This window comes from Dermacentor variabilis, chromosome 8 (genome assembly GCF_050947875.1).
Source record: "Dermacentor variabilis isolate Ectoservices chromosome 8, ASM5094787v1, whole genome shotgun sequence".
Lineage (NCBI taxonomy): Eukaryota > Metazoa > Arthropoda > Arachnida > Ixodida > Ixodidae > Dermacentor > Dermacentor variabilis.
In genome coordinates, this window is record NC_134575.1 from 134224851 (window position 1) to 134252245 (window position 27395).

General features: G+C 43.9%; 1 protein-coding gene across 1 annotated transcript in view; it reads right to left on the reverse strand.

The window, feature by feature from the left end:
• Positions 1-27395, reverse strand: part of LOC142591289 (luciferin 4-monooxygenase-like) — a 73549-nt gene that overhangs the window by 37726 nt on the left and 8428 nt on the right. The window contains exons 2-5 of the mRNA XM_075703618.1: positions 27062-27263; positions 20207-20310; positions 7931-8127; positions 1156-1324 (exon numbers count right to left, since the gene is read on the reverse strand). Of these exons, the coding sequence (XP_075559733.1) occupies positions 1156-1324; positions 7931-8127; positions 20207-20266 (426 nt within the window). The 5' untranslated portion in view covers positions 20267-20310; positions 27062-27263. The remainder of the gene's footprint in view (positions 1-1155; positions 1325-7930; positions 8128-20206; positions 20311-27061; positions 27264-27395) is intronic.

Consider the following 27395-nt stretch of genomic DNA (forward strand, 5'->3'; position numbering starts at 1 on the left):
TGTCTTTATCTTAGTGCAATGACGGCTGTGTGTATTTTCTTGATAGTTGTGGAATTTTTAGTAATGCTTTCAATAATGCTGCGTCGAAGTTAAAGCATCGCCAGGGAGAATCGAGCTGCAGTACGAGACTATTATTGCATCAGTACTCGAAATAATTTGGCAGACAATGGTAAAAAAATGTTCCAAATATTTCACATCGCACCGAAGTCCTCACATTCATTTAAGCTACCAGTGCGTGCCAGCGTTCCTGTAATCGATGCTACTGTCATCCTGTCATTGTGTCATCGCTCACTTTCGCTATTGTCACGTGGTGCGCGGAGGCAAGTTTTCTTTTAAATTGCTTTCTTGACTTCCATTTGTGACTAAGAGATGAATGTAGCATACGCACGACATTCGCTCCTTCGCAAATGGACTGAGAAAGCCAGACCCTAATGCGATTGGAATTCATTCGGAAGGTTAGTCACCTCGTGTTATGTCTCTGACCTGCTTCATGCGAGAACTTGGGTCACTGGATGAGTGCCCATTCGTGGTCACGCTGTAACAGTCCATCAAACGCCACAGCCCGACGCTTTAGCAAGCAGCGCAGGCAGATGCCGCAGTGGATTGACGGAAGCGCGAGAGAGCGGGGAGATCACCCAACGTGCATCGTGAAGCTATTTAATAAACACTTGGCCCTGCGACCTATCACAACTCTTTTTCTGTATCATTACTTCTGTGACTATAATCATCAAACTAATCGTCATAATTTATGCCTTAACGTACAAAACATATAATCACCCCGTACTAATCGTTATGAAATATATTTCTGATCAAATTAGCGTCGCAAATGATCACCAGAGGAGCGATGAACCCCCGGCTTTTCTTCTGTAGCTGCTGTATGACACCGGACAGAGAGAGAGAGAGAGAAGGGAAGAAGGAAAGGCAGGGAGGTTAACCAGACAGTTCAGTTTGCTACCCTACACGTGGGGAGGGGAATCGGGAGTGAAAGCGAGAGAGAGAGAGAGAAAACATGAGTCTATACCGCACTTTCACACGCACTAAGTCAGGTGTAGGATGTCTATAGTCGGGCACTCATGTCTGACACCAGAGAGCAACTAAGTAAATACGAATAGCCTGTAGAATAAGTGTCTTGCAAACCTAACGCCATGTGGTTACCTTTTCATTTTTGGCCGTAGAAAGAAAGTCGTCTACCGACCAATACTTGTCACTGATCACCAAGCGGACACCACAGCATATGAACTTGAAGTTGAAGGAAAATGACAGGTAAATGTTGAGGTATTCGCAAGCCAGACAGACGTCGTCCGCGCTGTACAGGCCCGTAGCTCTGCGAACGAATAAACGATTCATACATGAAATACAAGTTAATACACTGACATATTTGCCTCCTGTCAAGGCTCACAGTGATATCAGTGTCACTTTGTCATTTATGCTGGAAATGGTAACTCCTGGTCACGCCGCATACTAATTCTGTGAAGCCGAATTTACGTGGCTGTGCTAATCAGTGCAAATATATGATAAAAGTGTCTGATATTAACTCACAATCTACATTTCATCATCTTCGGCGCTACCGCCCAACATACACATCCGCCATTTGGTAGCGCCCGCTGTCGGAGCCACATACTCCCATCTAGCGAGCTCAATGATAGCATGCGTGTGCTTTGTCCGCTTTCACCCGAAGCTTTAGCCGCTAAGTCCCTTCGAACGTCGCTTGTTGACGGATCTATGACGAACATTGCACAGTCTTTTTCAACTTAACACGATGAAAATTCAGAATAACCACAGCGCATATTTTGCCAGAATATAGCCGAATACCCAAAACCTATGGCGGCTCTCATTTCAAAAGTATGTGAAGAATTGTATGACAACTGTGTTTAGGGCGTGCGATCAGAATGAACAGGGCATACTCATAATTGTTTGATATGGAAGGGCCGGAAATAAACAAGGGCTTTTTTTGCTGCATATCTGGGAACAGTGACGCACTTAACAAATAAATGTTTTAGGGTATTCTTTGTGTCGACTATTAGTGTAATCTACTTTATAAAACGTATCTTTGGGAATACTTTTCAGAGGTGTATTAGGGCACAGATAGGCGTTTTGTGAAGAGATTTAATTACACAATATATTGTTTTACAGGCTAAAATATTTGAGGGTACTATGTTGCTGGAATAAAGAAATCTCATTGCATTGTTATTTGCAGTAAAGTATGTGTTACGCTTATCATATGTGCCACGGTATAACTATAGCAGGAGCTACAAAAGTTTAATGACGTTGAAAAGAACAAGTTTCCTCTTTTTGCGTATCGCCCTGAAGGCTTACACCAAACCACGCAATGCTTACCCCTATAGTATAAGAAGAGAAAGAACGACGTTAAGAGTTCAGCTGGAAATATTTTACTTTTTTTATTCATTCAAAGACCATATAAAATTTTCGAGAAACTTCACCAAGGTGTAGATGAAAAACAAGCTTGCTTGCACATTTCCTGGCTAAACAAACTCTTGTTTAATTTTTCAGGAGGCAAGAAAATAATGCATTGGTACACAAGGAGTGTACTCGTAGAATAGCGACTCACAATACGCATTTACATGGAGTAGCTCGCAGCATGAGAGCCTTAGCTTTCACTTAAAACTTCGTTTCTAATCTTTTAATTTTTGTTTTATTAACGCATACAAAACAGGAGGAACCCAAGCAAAAAGTGAAGATTTGCTTCACTTGAAAAGTGTCCGTACCCTCTATTCCAAGGCAAGCAAGAAGCATGGTGAATGCATAATAAAACAACCTGAACGTATCCAGTGAAACGTGTGCATCATTGTGTTGTTGTACAGCAAACAAGATTTCCCACATTGTGAACTAAGGATCCGGTTGCATACAAGAATTTCGAATTATTTACTACATAATGAAGAAGAGACTAAAGAAAAAACTGCGGTTACACTTAGGCACGTACTTTGAAGAACATTAATTTATGCCGTTTGTTCACACTGCACACTTTTTTTTTCAATGAAAACTAGCGCGGCATATTTTTTTTTTTGAGTGTTTCAACGTCCATTTTATTTTTGTATGCATAGTTTGGTAGTTTGCGTTGTGTGTAATGAAGCATTTTATTACCGAATTTTGAACTGGTAAGTGATGACAGATGCAAATATTGGTATGCCATGGCAAACGAGAAATAAAAAAGAAGCACGAATTCATACTAAGTGAAGTAATATTTTTGAGACGAAGGCGGTCACATGAAGTCAGCATGGGCTCCTGCAATTCTCTTTAGTATTCCGTCGCCATATTGGCTGTATGAACCGAGACAAGCTTGACAGATGGGGTACCAATGTGTGCATTCGTTGACTACGGTGTGTTGATAAACAATTTCTTTGCGTGCTTTTGTTCCTAAAGGGCCCCTCACGAAGCCGAATATCAAATATCGGTCATACGCTGGAAGTGCCCTCTAAAGAATTTTCTGCTACGATATATTTTTTTACACTAGCTCATTCATAGCATAGGTAGATATATCTAAAGCGCCGCAAACGCATGATTTCAGGACACGAGCGTCATCGACAACACAGACTCTGTCTCCACTTGCCCCGTCGAGCTTCCGAAAGCGAAATTCCTTCCCTGCGATCTCCAACAGCGGAGCCCGAAGACCGCGTGACGAGTGCGTCGCGGGTCCTGCCTTCTTTCTGTCTCTCTCTCTCTCTCGCGTTCTTGCGCACTTACGGAGACGGTATCGCACGCGAGCTGTTGCGTTTGTATTGTTCCGCGCAGTGGACGATTGAACGCGCCCTGCACGAGAACACCCGATTAGTGGTATAAGTCAGCGCCACAATCACAGACCCTGAGGCAGAGGCGAGAGGATGAACGCGCATGATAGCGGCGCCGGTAGACGGTAGAATATGACATGTTTGGAACTGACATGACATGGAACAAGCAGGCGAAACGGAAGTACATCTCGCTAGCTACATTATTATTATTATTATTATTATTATTATTATTATTATTATTATTATTATTATTATTTTATTATTATTATTATTATTATTATTATTAGATATGGAAACCAACACATAAGGGAAACAGGGATGGAGCAAGCTGACAACTGCCACCGAGAGGGGCACAGCGCCTCTCGGTGGGAATGAAGGAGGGAATGAAAGGAGAAGATGTGAGAAAAATTGGCAAAAAAGAAATAGGAAATAAACAAATGACAAAGACACGGACAAAAGAAAGTAGGAACACGGAAAAAATGTTTATAAAGAAAAATTGCGCGGACATTCGGTTTGCATTATTTATCACTTCTCTAAACATTATTTCGTCTATTGAAGCAGAAGATTAAACGAGTGACTGATGTTGCCTTGAATGAGTAGTGTCACAGCACTTCAATTGTACGTATACGCGCACTTGTGGGATTGACGACGACTCTCCGGCTGGGAGCGTGGCGCACCGCGAGGAGGAGCGCATGTGGCGTTTGACATGAGATTTAAGCTTCTTACGCGGCATGTAGGCACGTAATACTTGGCAGACACGATCGCATTGCATGCATCGCCGTTGTCAGCTAGAAACTACCAGACCTGGTGAGGGGCCCTTTAAGGAGTAGCACTCCTAAGTGTTAAGTACAAACCCTCGTAACACGCCTGGTTTTTGAGGAGCTGTGCAGTGAAGTGGCAAAAGGAAATTCAGGCTATTTTAATTTGCGTAACTTTGCCAACATGTAAATATTGCAGAATAATTGAATTTTGGCGACATCGTTCACTATGCCTTGTTGGCTTCATAGAAAAGACCAATTCTAGTTTATCAAACTTATACACGGCGTTTCAGCTAACTATAGCCAGAATTTAAAGATATGCAGATGCACTCCAAGACGACGCGACGAAATGCAGGTTGCTGACTATTGTATGGACTAAGCCGCAATATCTTTTGCCTTGTGCCTAATTGCATAATTAGTCAAGATGAATTAACCAACCAAGCAACAAAGGCAAAAAATTCTCAATACAATGTTGCATAGTGGTTTCCCAAAGGTCGGAATAAACAGTTGCTAACTTTCTATCTATTAGGTAGAACGTATCTTCACGTATAGTGCGGATGCCCGCGAACTACAAAAAATACCACGCGAGATGCCCGCTTGCGCGTCGTGATTGCAGCACCCCGAAAGGTTCCGCTTACAAATGATCATAGGATTGGTCGGGTGTGCTGCCGTTTAAAAGGCAACAGCGCAACAATTATTGCAGCGCAAGCCGTAACGGCTGCTGGTGTCGATCACACAACTAACGTCTGCGTCTGTGCCCTGTCACGGCAGCTATGTTTTAGAAATCCTATGTTCGTTTGCACGCGGAACGCTTGGAAGCACTGCAATCTCGGGGCAGAAGCGAGCATGCGTAGGGGATTTTTTTTTCACGGGCATCTGCAGTAAGCGGCAAGGAAATAATACTTAATAGATAGAAAGTTACAAACTGTTTAATCCGACGTTTCAGGAATCACTCTACAACTTCCTAATCGGAATTTTCGCCCTGACTTCGTTACTTCAGATGATCGTTAATAATCTTAACTCATTATGCAATTAAGAAGAATACAAAATCTAGTGTGACTTACTACATACAATAGTAAGCTACATGCACTTGGTCGCGTCGTTTTAAAAGTGAATGGGCACATGTTAGAATTTGGCTAAAATTACCTAAAACACCTTGTATAGGGAAGAATCCTGCACTAACACATGGAAAAATCCGACAGAACCATACGTAACGTAGGATTTTCAATGAGTAAGCGTTTCTATGCCTACACAAGGAGGAAGAACTCCCGCCCTTCCCTCCGTCCATCACGTTAGACAGTCGCTTTCAAGATAGGCCCGCAGGAGCGAGCGAATCGACCCTCGTGCTGTCTCTCGCTTCAACGTCAAATAAGCGGGGAAACCTCAGTAGCCCCACGAAGCTATCAGCACTTGCCGCACTGACCAGCCGCATATCGCTCTCAAGATGGAGACCGGCGCAGCCGCGCCATACCTAGCCACCGCCGGAGTACGTTTGGCCTCGGTTGATAATGGTTCGACGCAGATGGATAAGGCGCTAAAGAGCGATAAGGGCTTATAATGATCGGAACGTCATCAGCGCACCTGGCGGCTCCACCTGCAATACTTTGCTTGCTTAATCAATTCACCTTGCGTAGCCCTCCGCAGCAGCTCGTGTCGCTGCAGCGTTGTCGTTTGCACTAGTCGGATCAAGTTTCATAAAATGGATAATGACACTGGGCTGCATGGAGGTGAACAAGTGGCTCAGTGCTTCCGTATATTTAGCCAAATCCTTGAGGAGTTTCTGCGCGATTTTGTTATCGTAGCACCTTATTCAAGCACAAGATGGACTTTGTGTGGGAGGCGTAAGCTACTTTAATGCTTACTCATATATATAGTTAAATCCCAGAGGAGTTTCTGCATCATTTTTTTATCTTAGGGCCCTATTCAATTATAAGATCGACTTCGTAAGACACCTATGTTACTTTGTCAAGGTTGGCTTCGAGAACTGCCATCGATGTGCACGTGCTGCTGTATAACCTCGAGTTAAAGTCAGACCCCTGTATGCGCGTCTCCTCCAAATTCACAGCTAAAAATTTTGAAAAAAAAAGGGTAGAAGCTTTGCCCGAAAGGCGAAGAATCAGTTGCGTTAGCAAATTAGTGGACAGCTGTATGAAATAATGATAGTAGTTTTATCGACCGTATAAACTCGTAAACATAGGCATACTAACTAAATTAACAAGCATAATATCACACGCGCACAAGCCAACACGAACATATCTCACTCGATCACCGCGGAAACTCGCTGTCAAAACGCTGCAGTGAGGAAACGCGGCAGCAACAGCGAGCGAATTGACCTTCGTGTGCCGATCGCATCCGCGCCAAGTACGCCACGAAAACACAGCGCACGGCGGACTCTGTGCCCGTCGAAGATGGTTTTGAAAATGCAGAGGCCCGGCAGGGCGCGTGCGACCGGAGTATACAGCGCCCGCTTTTATACCCTCCTCCTGAAGCGTTGCACGCGACAGAAGGTGGCGCGCTTCCTCCCCGCTTTCCGTCATTGCGTGCGCGAGATTGAGCTGCGATCGCCGGCTCACCCTCGCACGCTTTCATTCCCACATATAACATACGGCGCGCAGCAACTATATTTTCGCCCTTGGAATTTACGAGGAAGCTCACGGCAACAGCGATGAAAGAAATGCGGCTGGAGTGTCCATATAATTGCTATCGCAGTAAGAGTTCCAGCGGTGAAGCAATCACATTGGGTGCGCTGATTCCACGCGCACACAACAGTGAATATTCTTGCGCGGTTACTTTCTCGCGCCTCCTAATGTACGGCGCGAGCTGCGCCTCGATCTCTGACGTGCACGGCACGGCCACGACCGGCTCCTCCGTGCAACGCCGATCTCCATGCAACTCCAAACAACTCGATGTTTTCTTTGAGCGGTTAGTTTTGCTGTCCGCTGTGTCTTCTCGTCTTCCGGCTGACGGAAGTCCGCAATCAAGAGAAAGTGTTTGATGGCATAGCACGTTGCATTTAAGGTCAAGTTTGTTGTGTACGCCGAAGAGCACGGCAAGCGGGCAGCCGACCGCAACAGCGGCGTCGACGACAAGTGCGTACATGGGTGGCTGAAGCAGAAAGATGAGCTCGTCCGAACGAACCTAACCAGGCAGGCGTTCTTTCGGAAAGCGCGCGAGCTCCCGGAACTCGTATTCAGAAAAATTAGACCAAATGGCCAGGCGCCCCATGTTTTCAACATCGCGACAAAACAGTGCGGCTCTTATAAGAATCTATTTAACATATGAATTTCCCATTGAGAGATGCCTCCTTCGATTCTCAAGTCATATTTTCGATACGTAATGCACACTATGGTAGCGGCTCAATTTCACGTACGAGTAGCAATGACAAAAGGCTTAAATTTACAGAGGTCTCGTTTGAGTTATACTTACTCCATTCCGCAGACTTTTCGAAGGAATCGCTCCTCTGTGACTTGAACAATTTTGGATTGACCGGTTGTTCCAGAGGTGGACGCCATGACCAGGACGCGTCCTGGAAACCTTCTCACCTCTTGGTAATCCTCTTCATTATATCTGCTTAAGTTGGAAATTGAAATGAATCCAGGCACGTCCTCGACAGAAAAATATGCCTGAAAAACACGAGGTTTGTGTTAGGTCATTACCCTTCAGTAACAATTTAGCCTATTATCTCAAAAAGAATGATATTGGCTAAATTCCCTCTTCATACGCATACGTATGAAGAGGGATGTTATGTTAAAAACGAAAAAGGGGTATTTTTTCAGGCCAAAGAGACCCAAATACACTGGCAACTAAGTTAGCCTGCTTGCTTGAAATAGATATGAGATGCGTTTCCTGACACGTTTTATTCCATGGGCACATCGGGAAGTGTATATAGAAAACTTCAAAACACTAAGCGAACATTTCTTTCTCGTTAAAATGACGGCCCGATGTGGCCGTATTCACAGGGTGCATGATATGCAGACGGCACTGCTTATCCGCAGCGCGGCCTGCTTGTAGCTTATTATGCGTGTTCATACAAATTGTCTGACTGAGTTTTATGAAACATCCATTACACCGCAGAGCATATTTTTATATAAGGCATAAAGGAGATCACTCCAGAAAAAGTTTGAGCCTGCTTCACTCGTGAATGTATATTGCCCTGTCAACTTTGTTACATTTAGAACTTTTGACGAATGATGTTCTAAGGAGAAACTGGTGCAATATTTCTCAATCTTAAAACCACCTATTAATGCGAAAGCTGTATATGACTGACTTTCCGTAGTTTTTTCTGCGTCCGCCAAGAGAAATGGACTTCGCGATTTTTGACGAGGGTGAGCTTGAAATTCACCTCCTCCATTGCACTACATCGCCAAACTTGGAGTGACGCCTGACACCGGCAAAAGCTGCCGAGAGCGAGTGGAGCTATAGTAATCCAGGTGCAACAAATCAGGAAGGCCCACTAAGCTTCAACAATGACACTCCCTCACCATAACAGGAATTAGCCTCCCTGGTGCAGTATTCGGTCAGTACCTCCCAAATGACACCTTCAATAATCCCATGGCCCTGAGTCTCCAGCAGCTGCGGAACAGCTGACCAAGGCGTCGGTCAGACCTGTAATGCAGCAGAGGCCGCTAAGAATCTCTTGGTCCGGACAGGCCGCCAATGGAAACTGACCCTGTCCGCCTTCAATTGCCGAACTCTGTCGAGTGAGACTAGCTTAGCAGGAGTTTTTGAGAACTATCAGACATTGTTTTGGATATCATCGACCTTAGTGAGATTAGAAGAACGGGTGAAGCTTGTACATTGCTGAATAACGGCCATATCCACGGCTAAAGAGGTCTATAGGGTAGGATCCCTAATCCTTTAGGATATAGCGGGCAACATTCCCGAATTCTACAGCATTAATGAGAGGGTAACTGTAGTCGTAATCAAACTTAGGAATCTTTAGCTCGGGCCCAACTCCGACGCGGCCTACTCAAATACATGTAAGACACAAGAACGTTTTTCTTATAAGATCCCTGGGCCAATATTGATGAAGTTTTTTTTGCATTTGACAGAGAAAGGTAAATTATAGTGACTATTGGAAGCGGAATTTGGATCGAGGGCCTGAAGCTTGTTACAAAAATTTTCAAAAATTCGGAAGTTTGCAAAAATAGAAGCACGAAGTTTGCAATTTATTAGCTTTGCATCAAAAGAAGATATCGCAGTTCTGTAAACGGTATCCATTAGATCATTCAAAGCGGACAAATTCAACATGTCATTTTATATTTTACGTGAATTTGTTACGTTGTTTACAATGGTTCTGCAAACGCTGTATTTACCAAATAGCACATTTTTTTATATTCCTGTTTGACATACCAATATTGTCCACTTTAGATGTACTATTAGATGCAATTCACAGAATTGTGGTATCTTTTTTCATACCTAAGTTACAGGGTTGTAAACTTGATAGTTTCGTTTTCTCAAAATTCTCCACTTCTGCCAATTTTTAACAAAAAATTGACGACCTAAATGAAAAATCCGAAACCAACAGTCATTAGACTTTAAGGTTTCTTTTAAATGCAACAAACGTCGTCAAATTTGGTTCAGTGGTTGACGAGAAAAACGAATTTTCTTTTTACATGTATTTACATAGGCGCACCCGAGCTAAAGCTTCCTCTTAATAAGAGGCATAGATCAAAGGTAGTGCAAGCCTACGCTCCAACGTCCAATGATGATAATGAGGAAGTAGATAAATTTTATGAAGACGTTGAATTAGCGATGAGACAAGTGCAAACTCAGTATGCTGTTGTAATGGACGACTTAAATGCAAAACTGGGGAAAAAGCAGGCTGGTGAACAAGCAATTGGCAACTACGGCGTCGATTCTAGGAACGCTAGAGGAGAAGTGCTGGTAGAATCCGCAGAAAAGAATAAGCATCGAATAATGAACAGCTTTTTCAGGAAGTGTAGCAACAGAAAGTGCACCTGGAAAAGTCCTAATAGTGAAACAAGAAATGAAATTGATTTCATACTTTCTGCCGATCCTGGCCAGCATAGTGCAGGATGTAGAAGTGATAGGTAGGGTAAAATGCAGTGATTATAGGCTAGTGAAGGTTAGGATTCACCTCAATTTGAACAGAGAGAGAGTAAAATTGGTCAAAAAGAAACAGGTCAACTTAGAGGCAGTAAGGGTAAAAGCAGACAAATTCCGGCTGGTATTTGCAAACATATGCAGCCTTAGGACAGAGAGATGAAGATTACAAAGAGATAATGAATGAAACAGTAACCAGGCTGGTTTCAGAGGCAGCCATTGAAGTGGGAGGCAAGGGAACAAGGCAACCAGTAGGCAAGCTCTCCCAGGTAACAAAAGACCTATTAACGAAATAACGAAGAATGAAAATGTCCAATTCCACAGATAAAATAGAATTCGGGGAACTGTCAAAAATAATTAACAAGGTGAAAATAAATGATGTTCGAAACTGAAACGTGAGAGAGACTGAAAAAGACTTAAAAAGGGATGTAGCCTGCAACTTGTGAGAAAAAAACTTGGAGTAGAACAAACCAAGATGTATGCACTGAAAGATAAGCAGGGTAATATCAGCAATCTCGAAGATATAGTACAAGAAGCGGAACAATTCTATACTCACCTGTACAGTACCCACAGCAGTCAGGATACCTCCATTAGAAACAGTAAAGAACATGATACCAAAACTCCTCCTTTACCTAGCGATGAGGCCAGAAGGGCCTTGCAAGACATGAAATGAGGAAGAGCGGCAGGAGAAGATGGAATAACAGTGAACTTATTCAAAGATGGAGGAGACCTAATGCTTGGAAAACTGGCGGCTGTTTATACGAAGTGTCTATGGAATGGAAGGGTCCCAGAAAACTGGAAGAATGAAAACATAATACTAGCCCACAAAAAGGGTGACGCTAAAGAGTTAAAAAATTATGGGTCCATTCGCTTACTCCCAGTATTATATAAAATATTTACCAAAATAATCTCCAATAAAATAAGGGCAACATTGGACTTTAGTGAACCAAGGGGAACAGGCTGGCTTCAGGAAGGGACACTCTACAATGGATCACATCCATGTCATTAATTAGGCTATTGAGAAATCCGCTGAGTACAATAAGCCTCTCTATATGGCTTTCGTATATTACGAAAAGGCATTTCATTCACAAGAGATACCAGCAGTCATAGAGGCATTACGTTTTCAAAGAATACAGAGCGCTTACGTAAATACATTGTAAAATATCTACAGAGGCTCTACAGCCATCCTAATTCTACACAAGAAAAGCAGGAATACACCTATAAAGAAAGGGGTCAGACAGGAAGACACAATCTCTGCTGTGCTATTCACTGCCTGCTTGAAAGAAGTGTTCAAGCTAATAAACTGGGAAGGCTTAGGAGTAAAGATTGACGGTGAATATCTCAGCAACTTTCGGTTTGCCGATGACATTGTTCGATTCAGCAACAATGCAGACGAGTTACAACAAATGATTGAGGACCTTAACACTGAAAGCGTAAGAGTGGGGTGGAATATCAGTATGCAGAAGACAAAGATAATTATGAATAGCCGGGCAAGGGAACAATAGATCAAGATCACCAGTCAGCCTCTAGAGTCTGTGAAGGAGTATGTTTACCGAGGTCAATTAATCTTAGGTAAGCATGATCATGAGAAGTAAATTCATAGAAGAATAAAAATGGGTTGGGTCGCATACGGCAGACATTGTCAGCTCCTGACTAGAAGCTTACCATGATCATTGAAAAGAAAGGTGTACAACGAGTGCATTTTACCAGTGCTGACATATGGGGCAGATGCTTGGAGACTAACATTGAAGCTTGAGAACAAGTTAAGGGAAGATCACTAGGCATAACGTTAAGAGACAAAAGGAGAGCGGTTTGTATCAGAGAGCAAACGGGTATAGACGATATTCTAATTGACATCAAGGAAAAAATGGAGCTGGGCAGGTCATGTAATGCTCCGGTTAGATAACCCTTGGACCATTAGGGCTAGAGAATGAGTACCCAGAGAAGGCAAACGCAGTCGACCACGGCAGAAGACTAGGTGGAGCGATGAAATTAGGAAATTCGCGGGCGCTACTTGAAATTGGTTGGCGCAGGACAGGGGTGATTGGAGATCGCAGGGAGAGGCCTTCGTCCTGCAGTGGACATTAGGCAAGCTGATGATGATGATGTTGAACAGACCCATGCGGATGAAGTGCGGCGGCTCAGATGTCAAAATGCGGAACAGATTAGAACGCTCGCCGTGAACCTTTGCGTGACGTCAGCGTTATCGCAGCAGTATCGCAATACTACTGTGTAGTAATATTGTTTACACATGCACTACACCATATTCTTGACCAGTCATCACTAACTGCTTGTATATTCTTAGATTTTTCAAAAGCATTCGACAAGGTGTGTCACAAACTATTGCTTCACACACTGAAGCCACTTAACATTGACTGTAACCTTTTGAAATGGATTTAGTGTTTTCTTCTCAACCACTCGCATTTGTTTGTGCTAACGGCATAACTCCGGTTTTACAGAGGTCCGTTCAGGTGTTCCACAGGGTTCCGTTCTTAGACCCCTGTTGTGCCTACTTTGCATTGTTGATCCTCCCTCGCTTTCAACTCCCACATCCAGCTGTTCACTGATGACTGCGTCATTTTCAGAGAAATTGCCAATGCTAACGATATTGAATTATTTCAGTTGGACCCTACCACTATAGGGAAATGGTGCAATGAATGGTTAATAGAGCTCGATATTAGCAAATACAAAGTCATGCGTGTGTCAGGGAAACCATCTACCATACCGTAGCACTACATTGACAACATGTGGTTGGAATCAGTTTCTTTATATAAATATCTTGGTGTTTACATCATCCTAACCTTAGCTGGTCTCTTCATACTGAGAACATAATTAAAAACGCTAATCGTGTGCTAGGCTAAATACGTCGCAACTTTTTCAACGTATCTACTAATTGGAAAAATTTGTTATATAAAACTTTAATACGACCCAAATTCGAATACGCGACTCCCGTATGGGACCCTGCCCATTAAAACCTAATCACTCACCTTGAGATGGCTCAAAATAACTATGTGCGTTTTATTCTTGCTAACTACAACCGCACAGCGAGTATAACTAACATGAAATCTAATGCTTGCCCCCCATCGCTGGTATCTCGTTGAAAAGTGTCTCGTATTGCCCTCTTCCACAGTTGTACCATCATCATACTCTATGAGATCACCTCATTCCCCATCCAATTTACGTATACCGTCGCATTGATCATGAGAACAAAGCCGACATTTTGTCATGCAACGTTAAAAATTTCTCAAATTCATTCCTGCCGAGAATCTCACGTGTCTGGAAACATCTTCCCGCTGAAGTTGTAGGCCTTACTAATTATGAACAGTTCCGTGAAGCCTTAGCTAATATCGCATATACAGGTGCCATTTAAGCACTCATGTAACAAACTGTATTTGTCTTCTTCTTTCTTTTGTACTTACCACTCCCTCTATGTAATGCCCTTAGCCCTGAGGGGTATAATAAATGAAAATGAAATAAGCGGGACAGGTACCGGCGCTAAACCAGCTGCGTTATCGATGGGGCGGACACGTATAGTTCGTACACCCGAAGAACAACATGCATACGAGGAGCGCCGGAGGGAAAAACAACGAGAATGTATATGGCGCGCGCCTGAAACGACCACAGACGAAGAACGTTCCCGCGATGCTAAACTAAAGCAACAATTGCGAGCGCGGGAACCTCCGTACGAACAACGACGCCGGACTCGCAAAGCAAGATATGAGAACCATATACCTCTGTGAAGAAGGAATCGTGCCGAAAGCATTTTGCTTTTTGTTTGAGAGCTTTGACTGTCGTCAGCTTTCGCTGCCTTTCCATCTTCGCAGAGTGGAATGGTTGTCATTTTTTTCTTGTTGTTTCTTTTCAAGCGAGACTCACTCAGAGGCCAACGGGGAGAACAACCTAGGAGTAGCTACGCCTCAGAAAAAGAAGAGCCAATTGAAAATCAATTTGGTCGTTGCGAATAACAGTCGGTATCCTCTTGAAACCTTTCCATTGTAGAGCAATGGCCATCCTTACAATGTCGCTGATGCTCTGATACAAGAGAAACCACAAATGCGGCTTTGAACAATACACATGAAAAAATCGGCGTTCCTGGAGTACTACAATCACTTTTTAGAATCCAGACAGTAATCACTGAAAAACCCTTATGTGTATATTAAAATGTATACTTATATTACGTAGTTATTACTAATACTATTATAATTGATATGTACAAACATATTTTTGCCATCCGTTCTGTTAACGGTCTTCGTGGTCGTGCTGAACATTGCAGAATAAAAATTCAGCTACTATGAGACGATTCGTTCCGTAGCCTCGGGTTTTGTGCAGTAACAGTCCTTAAGTTCCAGTTCATCTCTAGGTCGTATTTTTATTTCTACTTTTCATGCCTATGAACCAGAACACATCTTCAAGGCACACGTGACAGCAACATGAGGAAATAACGCTTGTGCGACGTAGAGTGCACGTTTTTGTAATCGATGCCTATACCTGAGCGTGTAGTGTTCCGGTAATTGAAGTAGGACAGAACATCAGTGGAACTTAAGATGTCTAGTCGGCGTCGAACACAAACTGAAAGTTCAGATGCGTCTTGTAGACGCACTACTATGAAATAGAAGGAGAGTTGCGAGTGTCTAACGCGAATGTTTATGATTGAGTCGAGGTGCAGGATAAGTATTCTCGCTCCTGATGGCGGTCTAGGCGAATAGCTTGAAGGTTTTAATGTCCTGCTTCTTCCATGACATTTCACTGTAAATAATATTTTATAGCACTGTCGTTTAAACTACTACGCTCCTCTCAGACGCTGGAGCGCTCGCTGGACTTCTAAGCATACGTAGCACCAGGCGAAGGCGTTATGGTGACGAACGCATGACGGCAAGAGGACGACAATGATTGTATTACGAAACTCAGCGAGGTCGATGGCTAGACATAATCGCGATGGAATTACGACAGCATATTTACCATGGATTTAAAAACACCAAATTGCATCGACAGAACGACGAAGGTGGTATAACGATGACGACGTCACAGCAAAGTGGTGACAATGAGTGTGCGTGACGATGATAGCCTGACGATGGCAATGTGATGACGACTGTATGGCGACGTCTGTATGACGATGGTGGCATGACGACGAGTGTATGGCGAGAATCAGATGATGACGGTTGTAAAAGATGGCGGTACGTTGTTAGCGGGACGACAATACGACCACTTGCATGGCAACATACCCAGCACTACTAACCCAGCCCTACATACCCGCTGACCCTGTAAATTGCACTCTCGGGGATTGCCGCACCACTGCGCAAGACTCCAACGGCGCAATACTGAGCAACGAGCTAAGCAAAGCGAAACATTGTAAACACCGAAAGTCATTGTACTTTCATGTGATGCTTCGAAGTCCATATTTCTAACCTCGCACTTTTTTTACAAGTAATATGTACAAATAGACATAAATAGAAGGCCTTGCCTGCAAATCAGATTAGGAGCAACCAGCGGCCAAAGATACCTTCGTGTGCTACCTCAGGGCACCTAGACTGCTAAATTACGGGCCTTCACTATTCAACGGGCCGGCATAAGCTAATCGGAAGACCTTGACTAGTTGTTAGGCGCAGCGATATAAGAATACACATAGAACGAATCACAGAAATCCTAACGGTAATAATTATGTTTAATTGAAGCAAAGGTCCTCTGTGGGCTTTCAATTTCGCATTCTTTATTGCACGTACTACAGTACGGGGCTTTATTGCCTGGATGCCGTCTTATAAGCTCAAATAACACGTACACCTGCTGCTAAAACGATCTTGGAGATTCGCTACCATGGCTGTGGGAGGCTTTGGCTAATACTCCCAGGCTAATATGATAGCCGCTACGGATACTTCTTCGGCAAATCACTGTATGCGTCGTGCTCAAGATGTGGCTTGGGCTTCTAGCAGATGGGCAAGAAATAGTTTCCTCCCATTTCATTTACCTTTCCCTTAACATTTCTACAATCGGAATAAACAAAACCGATAATTTCAATTGCTCTTTGTGTAGCTTCATTGTCCGTTGCTTCTATTGATTCTAACAACGAATTGAGCCACTTCGATACCTTTATTGCTTTAGCATTCTTTGGGTACTTTACGCATTTTCCAGAGCCTATGTACCTATCCGTCTATCTTCTATTCTATAAAATTTGTAAACAGGGATAAGGTGCCTCAGAAAGGCTGGCCAACGTTTCGATAGGAGGACTTATCTTCGTCAAAGGCGGCATCGTCATCCTCCGTACGTTAGTCTTAAAGGGTTAGTGCAGTGACATCACGCGCGGATGTTGTCGGTGGTGGTTGGTTATAAAGGGAGAGACTTCAGAGATAACGAGCGCTGCCGCCCGACGTCTCCGAGTGTCGTTCCCAAGACGAGGATACAAGCGCGGGAGAGTGTGAAGGCGGGGAGAAAAGAAAAGATAGAAAGGGAGAAAAAGAAAACGGGGGACACCAAGAGGAAAAAATAATAAAAGAAGAAAGAACAGAAAGAAAAAGAAGGAAAGGAGGGGGGCATGGGAGGGCTTTGGGGAAGCGAGAGGTTGGGGAGCATTAAGAGGTATCATTGGCTGCATGTTCTTGTGGCATTAGAAGAGCCGGTCAGTCGGTCAGTGTGTGTGTAACACAAAAGACAAAAAAAAAACATGAGTTGAAAGAGTGATATGCGTAGCATAGCAGCAATGCGTCGAGTAATATTGAAGTAGTTGAGATGGCGACAAGCATTCTGCGGTGGAGTAACTGGAAGGCAGCGACATGGTCTTTCAAGGGACGTTAGCCCCAGTCACTCAGTGTAGGTGTCGTTACGGCGCTATACAGAAATGGCGATACCCTGTGTGGCTGAGGCTCTGAAAAAGGCATATTGACGTCCGGGACTTCGGAATGTGTTGCTGAGGGTGTTTCAAAAAGACATATTAACACAAAAATACAGACAAAAAAGGAAAGAGAGAGGGGGAACCGAAACAGAAATAACAAATGGGAGGGTGACGTGCGCAGAAGCGGGCGGGGGCAAGTGTACATGGGAAAAGGGGGTCGTACAGATGATATAAACGTAAAAACACGAAAGAGTACATTAAATTGAGTAGTATAGGCAGAAAAAAACCTTTGGAAATGGAGGAATAGGTGAGGTTAAGAATTAAGGTTAGCAGGTGGCATAATGTGTTTCGTGTCTTGGATGATGATATGGGAATTTTAGATTTAAGTTACAGCTTTTAAAGAATCTAAGTTGCCACGTGCCAAATTAATTCCCGTTGGGTCTAGGCAAATAAACTTGTGTATGAGGTATGATTCCGTATATTGTCTTTCGCGAGGTGAACGTAAATTTGTTTGTAGTATACAGAGCCCTGCTTCGTCAAATATATGACCATGTTCATTAAAGTGGCTGCCTACTGCTTTAGGTGAATTGTGTTTTGTGTCCGCGCGGTGACCGTTGAGTCTTGTATGAATTTGTTGTCCAGTTTCACGTATGTATTGTTTGCTACAAGCGGCACATTCTAGGTAGTAGACTATACGGCAGATTACGTTGCTTGATGTGCAGGTGAAAGCGGAAGTCACCTTGTGTGCGTAATTCGACGCTGTACTTTTTACTGTAGTAGTAGATTGAATACGTTGGCATGTAGAGCACCTGGGGTGGCCACAGGGACCGGTTCCCAACTTCATCTTTGTCCTTAGTCGGGCATGCAGAAGAATATCTTTAAAATTAGTGTTGCGTCTGTAGGCTACTCTGGGCGGGTCGGGAAAAATCTTATTAACTTTCTGGTTGCTGGTGAGAATTTCGTAGTATTTACTAAGAATGTTATTCACGTTTGGGAATGCGTTTGAGAATTTAGTAGTAAGAGGCATTGTTGTTCTTGTGATCCTCGGGCGGGGCTTGAGGACCTCGGCTCGATCAAGTTTGGTTGCAGCGGTGTAGGCTTTTTAAAGGTCCCTGTTTTGATGGTTCCTGTTTGATAGGGTTTCTTTAAGGTGATCGAGTCTATGTAGTCTTGGCTTTCAACTTTTTTCTTTTCTTTTCTGCCCGCCTTCCCTCCCTCCCGCGCTTGTCCTCTCGTCTTGGGAACGATACTCACAGACGCCAGGCGACAGCGCTCATTACCTGTGGAGTCTCTCCTTTTATAACCAACCACCACCGACAACACGCGCACGTGACGTCACTGCACTAACTCTTTAAAACCAATATGCCGAGGACGACGAGGCCGCCTTTGACGAAGATAGGTCCTCCTATCGAAACGTTGGCCAGCCTTTCTAAGGCACCTTATCCCTGTTTACAAACTTTATACCACAGTGTGTTATTCCATCTGTCAGCTCCTTTCTTGATTTGTTCTATTCTAGCCGTTTTTCCACCTACTTGGGTCACTGGGTAGTCAGTGGCCGAATGCATAGTGCATCGGGCTTGCGTGCTGAGGTAAGCTGATTCGAAACCAAACATTGTACCAACCTGGGTCACTGAGCATGGGCCAATGTATACATACGCTAGACTCCTGGACTGAGTGGACCGCTCACTGCACAGTGAAGGAGCTACCTACGCTCGTGAGCTATTTTCTATAAGGTTTACTCTCTGCCTCTCTCTCGACGAACATCTTTCACGACGACATGGGTCAGTGTAGAAGCGGGTGTGGGTAGGCACCGCTGATCGGAGAAACACCTTGACCAAGACCTGGAGTATCGGATACGCACCACTCTGTCTGTGCTAGTCTCCAATGAACCTCGTTGATGCCAACTTGGGTTAATATGTAAGTGCCTGAAGGTTCGTGCCGCACCTCATTGACGGTTTCTCACGCCAACTTGCGTAACTAGGTAAGTGCCACGTGGAATGTGCCGCTCTCAAATGACAAGTGAGATCCTATAAAGTTATCCAGTGCTGCACCGAATTGAACCACCATCAAAGGGGCACCTCTAGAACAGCAACCCCACGCTTTAGCAGTCTGATTCATCAAAGCATTGGGTATGTAGCGCTTTTCAATGAACGCCTTTCATGCCAATACTTTAGCGAGCGGCACCATGTGTGCACAATGTATGTGCCGCTATTCAATGGACCTCTAGCTAACTTGAGTTAATGAGTATGTGCCACCGAGTGTATGGCAAGCGAGGGAACCCGGTCTTCGCGGCAATGACACAAGACGGCGCAGTGTGTCCAGAAAGAAGCGGAATAGAGGGGGCCGGTTGATACACGACGCGTTTCTTCGGCGCCGTGAATTTCGGAGCTCACACGCAGGCTTTGTGGTGGTGGCGCGCCGAGTTTTCTTAGGGAAGCGCACTGAGGAGTCCCGCTGCAGTACACGCTTCATGCATACCTCGCTTTGACGGTGGGAAACGTTGTGTCGGTATGTTGCTTTTATGCTAACGCATTACCGTCCACAGTCATCGTGAGACGGGCTCTGTAGCAATCTCGTATCTAGTATTTTGTTTTAGTATTTTGCAGTTAGATTTATTTAGACAAGAACTCGCGCACAAGTAATGCTGCAAACAACGAACTGTTCTTCTTTCACGTGTAGATCCAGTGCGTAATTTTGACAGAGTTGCCCGTCACAGCCAATCCGTTTTAATCGGAGGTATTATTTACCCACAAGTACATTATATAAACTGGTATAGTTAAACCATCCAAAACAGCAAAAAAGACCAATATTACCTTTATGCTATTCTCTCGATCTCCAGGACTGAACTTGAATGAATGACGAAGGTCCGTCATCACATGAGTTGCGTCACAGCTTTTCAGGTGCTGTTGAACTTCTCCTTGGGCGGGAAAAAGCAACAAATGAATATCATGCACACATTCGCAAAATGAGGTTTCGAATCACTGTTGTGTTACATTAAAAATGTCTCCCAAACCTATTTTAATGTTTTAGTTTCAAGACTGGTGTCTACCACTGCTTCGGCGTATCTTAACTGTGGTTCGCGAAATGAACTTTCTGTGTCTTATTGTTTGCAAGTGAGATTTTAAGCACATGTTGCTAAGGAAGACCTAGTAAATTGCGGTAATTTGTGTGATATGTGTTAAATTTTTACGATTAGCGTTTAAATTTCCCGCCCTGATGTAAATATTTCTTTACATTTAATCTCCTAAAGAAATAATGTCACCATCTATTACAGAAAACATCATTAATGAACATCAAAATTTTCAAGTATTTTTCTCATTGAAGAGGTTTTCAAAGAAGCATGCACTTTTCCACTTATTCGAATTCAAAGTAACCATATATACAATGGTCCTAACTTTAAGCTTATTCAGAAACTGCATGCACTCAGGAGTGAAGTTTATAATTCTGCCCTGCTGCGAGAACGAACGTGGTTTTATTGTCTTTTTAGCTTTTGTGAACGCATGGCGCAACATAAGACCATTCTGCGCTTTCAACTGCGAAACCTCCACAGGCTTTGGAGGAACGCATTGAAAGATTGTGTGCGACAACGGTGCTCCTGATTCTTTAAAGCGACCGCTCGGAATCTTCAGCCTAAATAAACTGGAACGGTGAAATAGTTTTTTTTTTCGGCAAACGCTGCACTGAAGTTCATTAGGTACATTACATTTAAAAGTAAAATTTAACTTAGAGTCACTGCAGGAAGCAGATTGAATCGGCGATGCGTTTATAAAAATTTCTGAAAAGTGCATTACATTAGAGGACGAGGTCACCAAGTAAAGAAAAAAATACATCTAAACTCTGTAAAGTTAATCTAATAGCATACCTATAGCTGACAAAACTGTTGTACTATACACCGCTATCAAATTTACCACTTACATATAACTAATACCCGTGTCACACGGGCATTTGGAAGGCCTTCAAACCGATAGTCAGTTGACTCAAAGGTCAAGTTCGAGCTGCTACACGGGCGGTTTCGAAGGCCGCCGAGTCAATAGTCTATCGAGTCAACGGAGCACCTCATAGCTCTATCGAAATCTCGATGGCCTTTGAGCAACGGAAACGGAAACAGTGCGATCATGCCATCTCGTACACAGTGTGCTCGTACTATTGGTTAGAAAGAACAAATCAAACCAAAGTGCTCTAAAAATACTATAGATGAGTGTTATTAATTATTCAATAAACTATTTCTGCCACTTGATATGTGCGAACTGCACATACTCTCGACAGAAGCGACATGTAGCGACGCAAACGTTGCCACAGTTTCGCTACTCAACAACTCAAAAACTAAACATATATGTATGGCAATGTATAAACATTTCTGTAAATGTATAAACAAACACAAAAGAAATTATAGTGCTTTTAAGTGCTTTTAATGTTGCTTAACTGTTCGTGACATGAAAACGAAAGTAAAGATCCGCAGCGCCACACAATTTTACGAGAAACACCTGAACCACTCAACGGCCTTTCGAAAGTGCCGTGTAGCAGCGCGACAACTCCTTTGAGTCGATAGAGTTGTGGCATTTGAAAGCCGTCGACTGGAAGGCCTTCCAAATGTGCCCGTGTGACACAGGTATAACGCATCTTCAAAGCGCTTGTAGACATTGCAACACGTTGAAATCCCGGCCTCGGCGGCCGCATTTCGATGGGGCCGAAATGCGAAAGCACCCGTTTACTTAGATTTAGGTGCACGTTAAAGAACCCCAGGTGGTCGAAATTTCCGGGGTCCTCCACTACGGTGTGCCTCATAATCTGAAAGTGGTTTTGGCACGTGAAACCCCATAATATATTTTTTCGGACTTCAGATATATATTATTAAACCAGATTTCTTAGCTTTATGTTCTGGCTTACTGATATGTAGACTGCGTGCTTTTGTTCTGATGCAACTCACTGATCCTAGGGAATTTGTTACAAAAAACATAGGGTTTAAATAAAAGCTATGCTTCCAGCAGTCACTAGAATTCAATTCTGTGTCTTAAGTGCGACAATAAAATTATTTCATGGATTACCTGAAAAAAAAAGATTTCTGGCTTTACCTGTAGTTGAATAGATCGCATCACAGTCGGCCCCGAGCCATAGCTGCATCTTAATGTGAACAAGTTGATGAAAACCTGTAGAGGTTACTCACTCGTGTCCCTTTTGTTAGAATGTGTTTGCCCATTCTCTAGCTTGTCATTCTGTTTTATGAGTACGATATTTGTTCCACTGATTTTTTTTTGTAATTTCTATTCGTCATTCTTAATCTTTTATTTGAGTGAAGGCCTTAAGTGACAGGTTGCAATGGTTCATACGCGAAAAAAAGTGGCATCTAGTCCAGCGATGCGAAAAATATCATCAGAAATGGCTCATACAGGCGTAAGCAAGCGAACTTGCGATGGATCAATATGAATAGAAACGAAATAAATAAATAATTAAGGAAAGAAAGAAAGGCCAAAAGAAGAAATGAAAGAAAATAATCAAACAATAAATAATAATGAACAAAGAAAGAAGGAATGGAAGAACGAAAAAAGGAAAGATGGTAAGAAAGAGAAAACAAAAGAAAGAACGAGACAACTTTTAGGTAGTGCAATAGGTGCTCGCATGTGTGGTTGAGGAAGAGGTCGACCTACAGCGCAATACACTTACGTTACACTGCGGCTCGGTATGCCTCGCAAGAGTCGGACCCCTCCTATCGTATAACTTACTGTATTACCACGTGTGCAGCAGGCTTTCGCCTCCACCCGTTACAGGGGCGCTACAACGTAAAGCTATTCGAAACCTTTACATTCTAATTCTGAAATCAGCCGTCCACAACTTCTGAAAATGTTTTTGCGGCACCCGCACATCGATTGTCTGTACCGCGACGTCAGTAAAACCGCCGAAGCTCCTCATTTCATATAGCGTATGCACTCTGATTATTCATGGTTAGACCCAACAAAAGAAAAATATTTTTTTCTGATTCTACGCTTTTTCACCGTCAGCCCTCCGCGATCGCTCAAAAGATTCTTGGCGACGTCCACTTCACCTGTCTGCCATGCGACGTCACAAAATCGCGAAAACTCACCGCGTGAAAGTGACGCGTACGGAGTAAAGGTGAATTAACATGCCGAACAAAACTAGATTTTTTTCCTAATAGCCGGAGACAGCACCGTCCCGAAACGCATAGAAGATGGCTGCGCCCGATCCTTCTGGCAATGGCTACTTGGAACTGCCAGGGAGAATGAATTTATTTGCGTATAGCAAACATTTTTCCTTAGCAGTATATCGTTGTCCAGCGCTTTTAGCACGAATACGATATCGGTCTGCCAAGTTTTTTCGCTAAGGATCTGTTTTACCTGCATTTTTACCCTTCCGTTGCACGCCAGCGCGATTTTCCACCAGTTACCGGAAGCTAAGAAAGAACAAAAGGACCCATCGCATACGCTGGCACCAACTTTCTAATCCATTTATCTGCCTTCCCTGTGCTGGCCCGGCCCCAACAAAGCCCTCTCCTCCTCAGCGTGCTCCTCGCCTCTGGTCAGCCAATTATATTAGAAATTCCTGTCAAGTGAGGCAATGCTACTCCCTTTAAATCAAGCAGAAGTGACCTCCTGTAAACGCGCAGAGCTTTTCATTGGCCTGTTCTAACGCTGCGAGTCACCGCCCGATGCTTGCGTTTGCAGTTAGTAAATTTGACGTCATGTGACTGGAATGAAAACCGAATGGAATAGTTTTATGCTCCCAGGAGTGTAACATGCTACCAAACTTTTTTAATCTCCTAATATTATCATCTGGGCTGGCATGCATGTATATATATATAAAATGGCGTCTCTAAATGTCATTAAGGAGTTGCCGTATCTGCCTCTATGATACTAGGAAAACGCCCTAAACGCTTATACATACATTGCTGTAGAACGAAAAAACTTGCGTTAAATAATTTGCTTGATACGTTGCCCTCTAGAGAGCAGGCGAAACTATATCAATTCATCAGGTACCGTGTAGGGTCAGAACGCTTCATGCTACTTGACATTCACGGATAGACCATTGATCAAGTCTACTCGTCTTATTCGGCGTACTTGCTTGGGCATGCGCTCTTCCAACACAAAGTGCAATTTCACACTGCCAATTTTATTGCAATAGAGATTATACGGGCACCCCAGGCGAATTTTCGCCATCCGCGTCACGGTGATGTTTGTGCAAAGTCCATGTGTGATAACATCGCTGACGCACGCCGCATTCTTAGGTGCGAGCGGAAGGTTGAGAGGGTGTGGCGACATGTACGGCGGTATGATGCGGCAGTGTCTTGCGTTTGCAAGGGAAAAACGTGGGGGGGGATGCGCGCTCTGGGAGGGGGGAAGTTGTAGGTTAGTTGACAACTGCGGCAGCTGAGGGCGGCCGTGCGCGTCCCGTATTTTAGGCAATCTGCGTTGGGTGCGAAGGCTGGCCGGCCGGATACGGCTCGTGATTTCGTGCGCGCTGTGTTCTCGCGCGCCTAGTTTTCGGCGAAATAAGAGGCAGCACGAAGGGCAATCCACTCGCCGCTGCTGCCGCTCTTCGCCACGCCAGCTTTCGGACAGCGAGTGTCCATTGTTCGCTTTCATTTCCATTACTTTATGGTTTCTTTATTTCATTTATTAAACGGACACTAAAGCGAAAGAATAAATCATTTTAGTCTAATAAAACATCGTTTGAGAACTCTGCAGGCAGTCATTTAAAAAATAGTTTGATTATTAGATGAGAAAATGAAGGTCCAAGTATCAGTAGTTGAATTTCGCGCCGAAACCCCAGCGCCGATACGTCAGCGTGACATCAGGGATTCCAAAGTATGTTTTCGCATTTGAGCCGCGTTGGCTGAATAAAGGTTCCCGAAACTAGCCATTTTTAATGTTTGGTTCCTTTAGAACACAATGTAGTCCATCTGTACCGCTATATATATTTAGTAGGCCCTAGAAGATGCCATCAAAATCCACGACGTCACAGCCCCCAGGTGCGGGAACAGCTTTACAGATGGGTGTCGCCACCCGTATTTCTTTCTAGCGATTTTTCTGGCTTACCAAACGCCTTATCGTTGTAAGAGTGGTGTTTTTGGTGTTGTAGAACGGTAATTTACTGATGCAGAAGAAATTATTTTTCACTTTAGTGTTCCTTTAAGCACAAGTAATTTCCCCTATCTTGCCCTCGGTGTCAGCTTTTGTTGGCTTCTTATGATATGAGTAATTAAAATCGGGCCCCTTGGTTAACCCCTTTTCTTCTCGCTTATTACATAACGAGAGTCTCGAATCCGGCAACATTGATGCCTTCAGGTAGAATGTGGGGTTTATTGATAGCGTGCCTTCACCCAAAAAGATCACGTTCCCTGACGCCAGCGGCAGAAGAGACATCCCACGCCAAGGTCTGTGAGGGGTGGCGTTGGTTAAGACTCCCAGGGTTCTACTAGGAAACATAAGTACCCAAGAAAGTGGATGGAGCAACGGCGCCGTGGTAGCTCAATTGATAGAGCATCGCACGCGAAATGCGGCGTTTGTGGAATCGTTCCCCACCTGCGGCAAGTAGTTTTTTTCATCCGCTTTCATTTCCATTACCTTATTGTTTCTTCGTTTAATTTATTAAGCACAAGTACTTTCCTCTATGTTGTCCTCGGTGTCAGTGTTTGTTGGCTTCTGATGACATGACTAATAAAAATCGGGCCCCTCGGTTGATACCCTTTCTTCATTGTTATCGAGTGAGATGTGATTGTGTTTGCTTGTGCACGCGTCGCAATATGCTTGTTCATACGGATAGTAAGCGATTTCTTACAAGAATTTGTTTAGCTGTTAAAACCACAAAGCTTACGTCGTATAACTGCCTAATAATTTGCTACCGCAATCAATACTTCCTTTGCCGCGCGAAATCGTGACTTCCTGTTGTGTGAATAAGTAACGGCGAAGGTTGCACCTGTTCCGGTTTAACACTTACACATAGCCAGATCCTGTTTACTTTTATTGCGATAGGAATTACATGGACACTGCAAGAACCTTTCTGCCATCGGCGCTGCCGTCACCTTGAGGTTCCGCATCAACTCCATGTGCGATAAAATTGTCGATGCGCGCCGTTTCCTTTGTGTGCGAGTGAAAGCGTGTGAGGGCGAGCCGATGATCGCGGCAAAATGCAGCGCACGCAAGGGAGGGAAGCGAGGAGGAAGCTCTGAGGAAGGCTACTGGAGGAGGGGAGGGAGAGGATGCATTCCACTCCGAGTGACCCAGGCAGCCGCGTGCGCCCGCCCAGGACGCTCTACCTTGAAGGCCATCTTCCACGTGGACAGGGTTCATCGCGTGGTTTGGTTTCGCAACTTAGTTCGTGTAGATGCGAGACGCAGCGCGACCGTCAATGCGCTCGCTGCTGCTGTCGCGCATCCTCACTCCAGCGTTTGGACAGCGCGTTTCCGCGGCCATTATGTGAGATTTGTTCATGTTTGATAGTGCGCGTGTAACAACATGGTTGTTAATTTAGTCAGTATGCATATGTTTACAAGGTTATGCGGCCCATAAAACCACTATTCTTACTTCATGTAGCTCTTCCTAATTTGCTATTGCAATCGGTGGTTCGCCATACGATTCGCCTTTCTATATGCAGTAAGTTGCTTGTGTAGCCATGCATTGTTTCTTCTCTTTGTGTTCTTGCTGACCATACTTTACCTTCTTTGTATTCTGGATCACTCAAGACAACGGTCGCCCCGGTAAAGCAGATACTGTAGAGCGCCACAAAAGCTTCTATGCTGTTTCCGAAATGGCAGTAGACTTTGTCGCCAGGACCAACGTTGTGAGCTTGAAGCACAGCGGCGCAGCAGCGAAATTTCTTCAGAAGTTCTTTATAGGTGAGGTTCCTCTCTCCATAGGTCTAAAGTAGAGATACATGGCAGAATCAGAGGAATGCTCAAAATTTTAGAATAGACAATGCTCTGGCGAACTGCAACAAAATTGTGCTCAAGTTAGGACATAAGTGCATCTAATGTAGTGCAATTACAGGTGA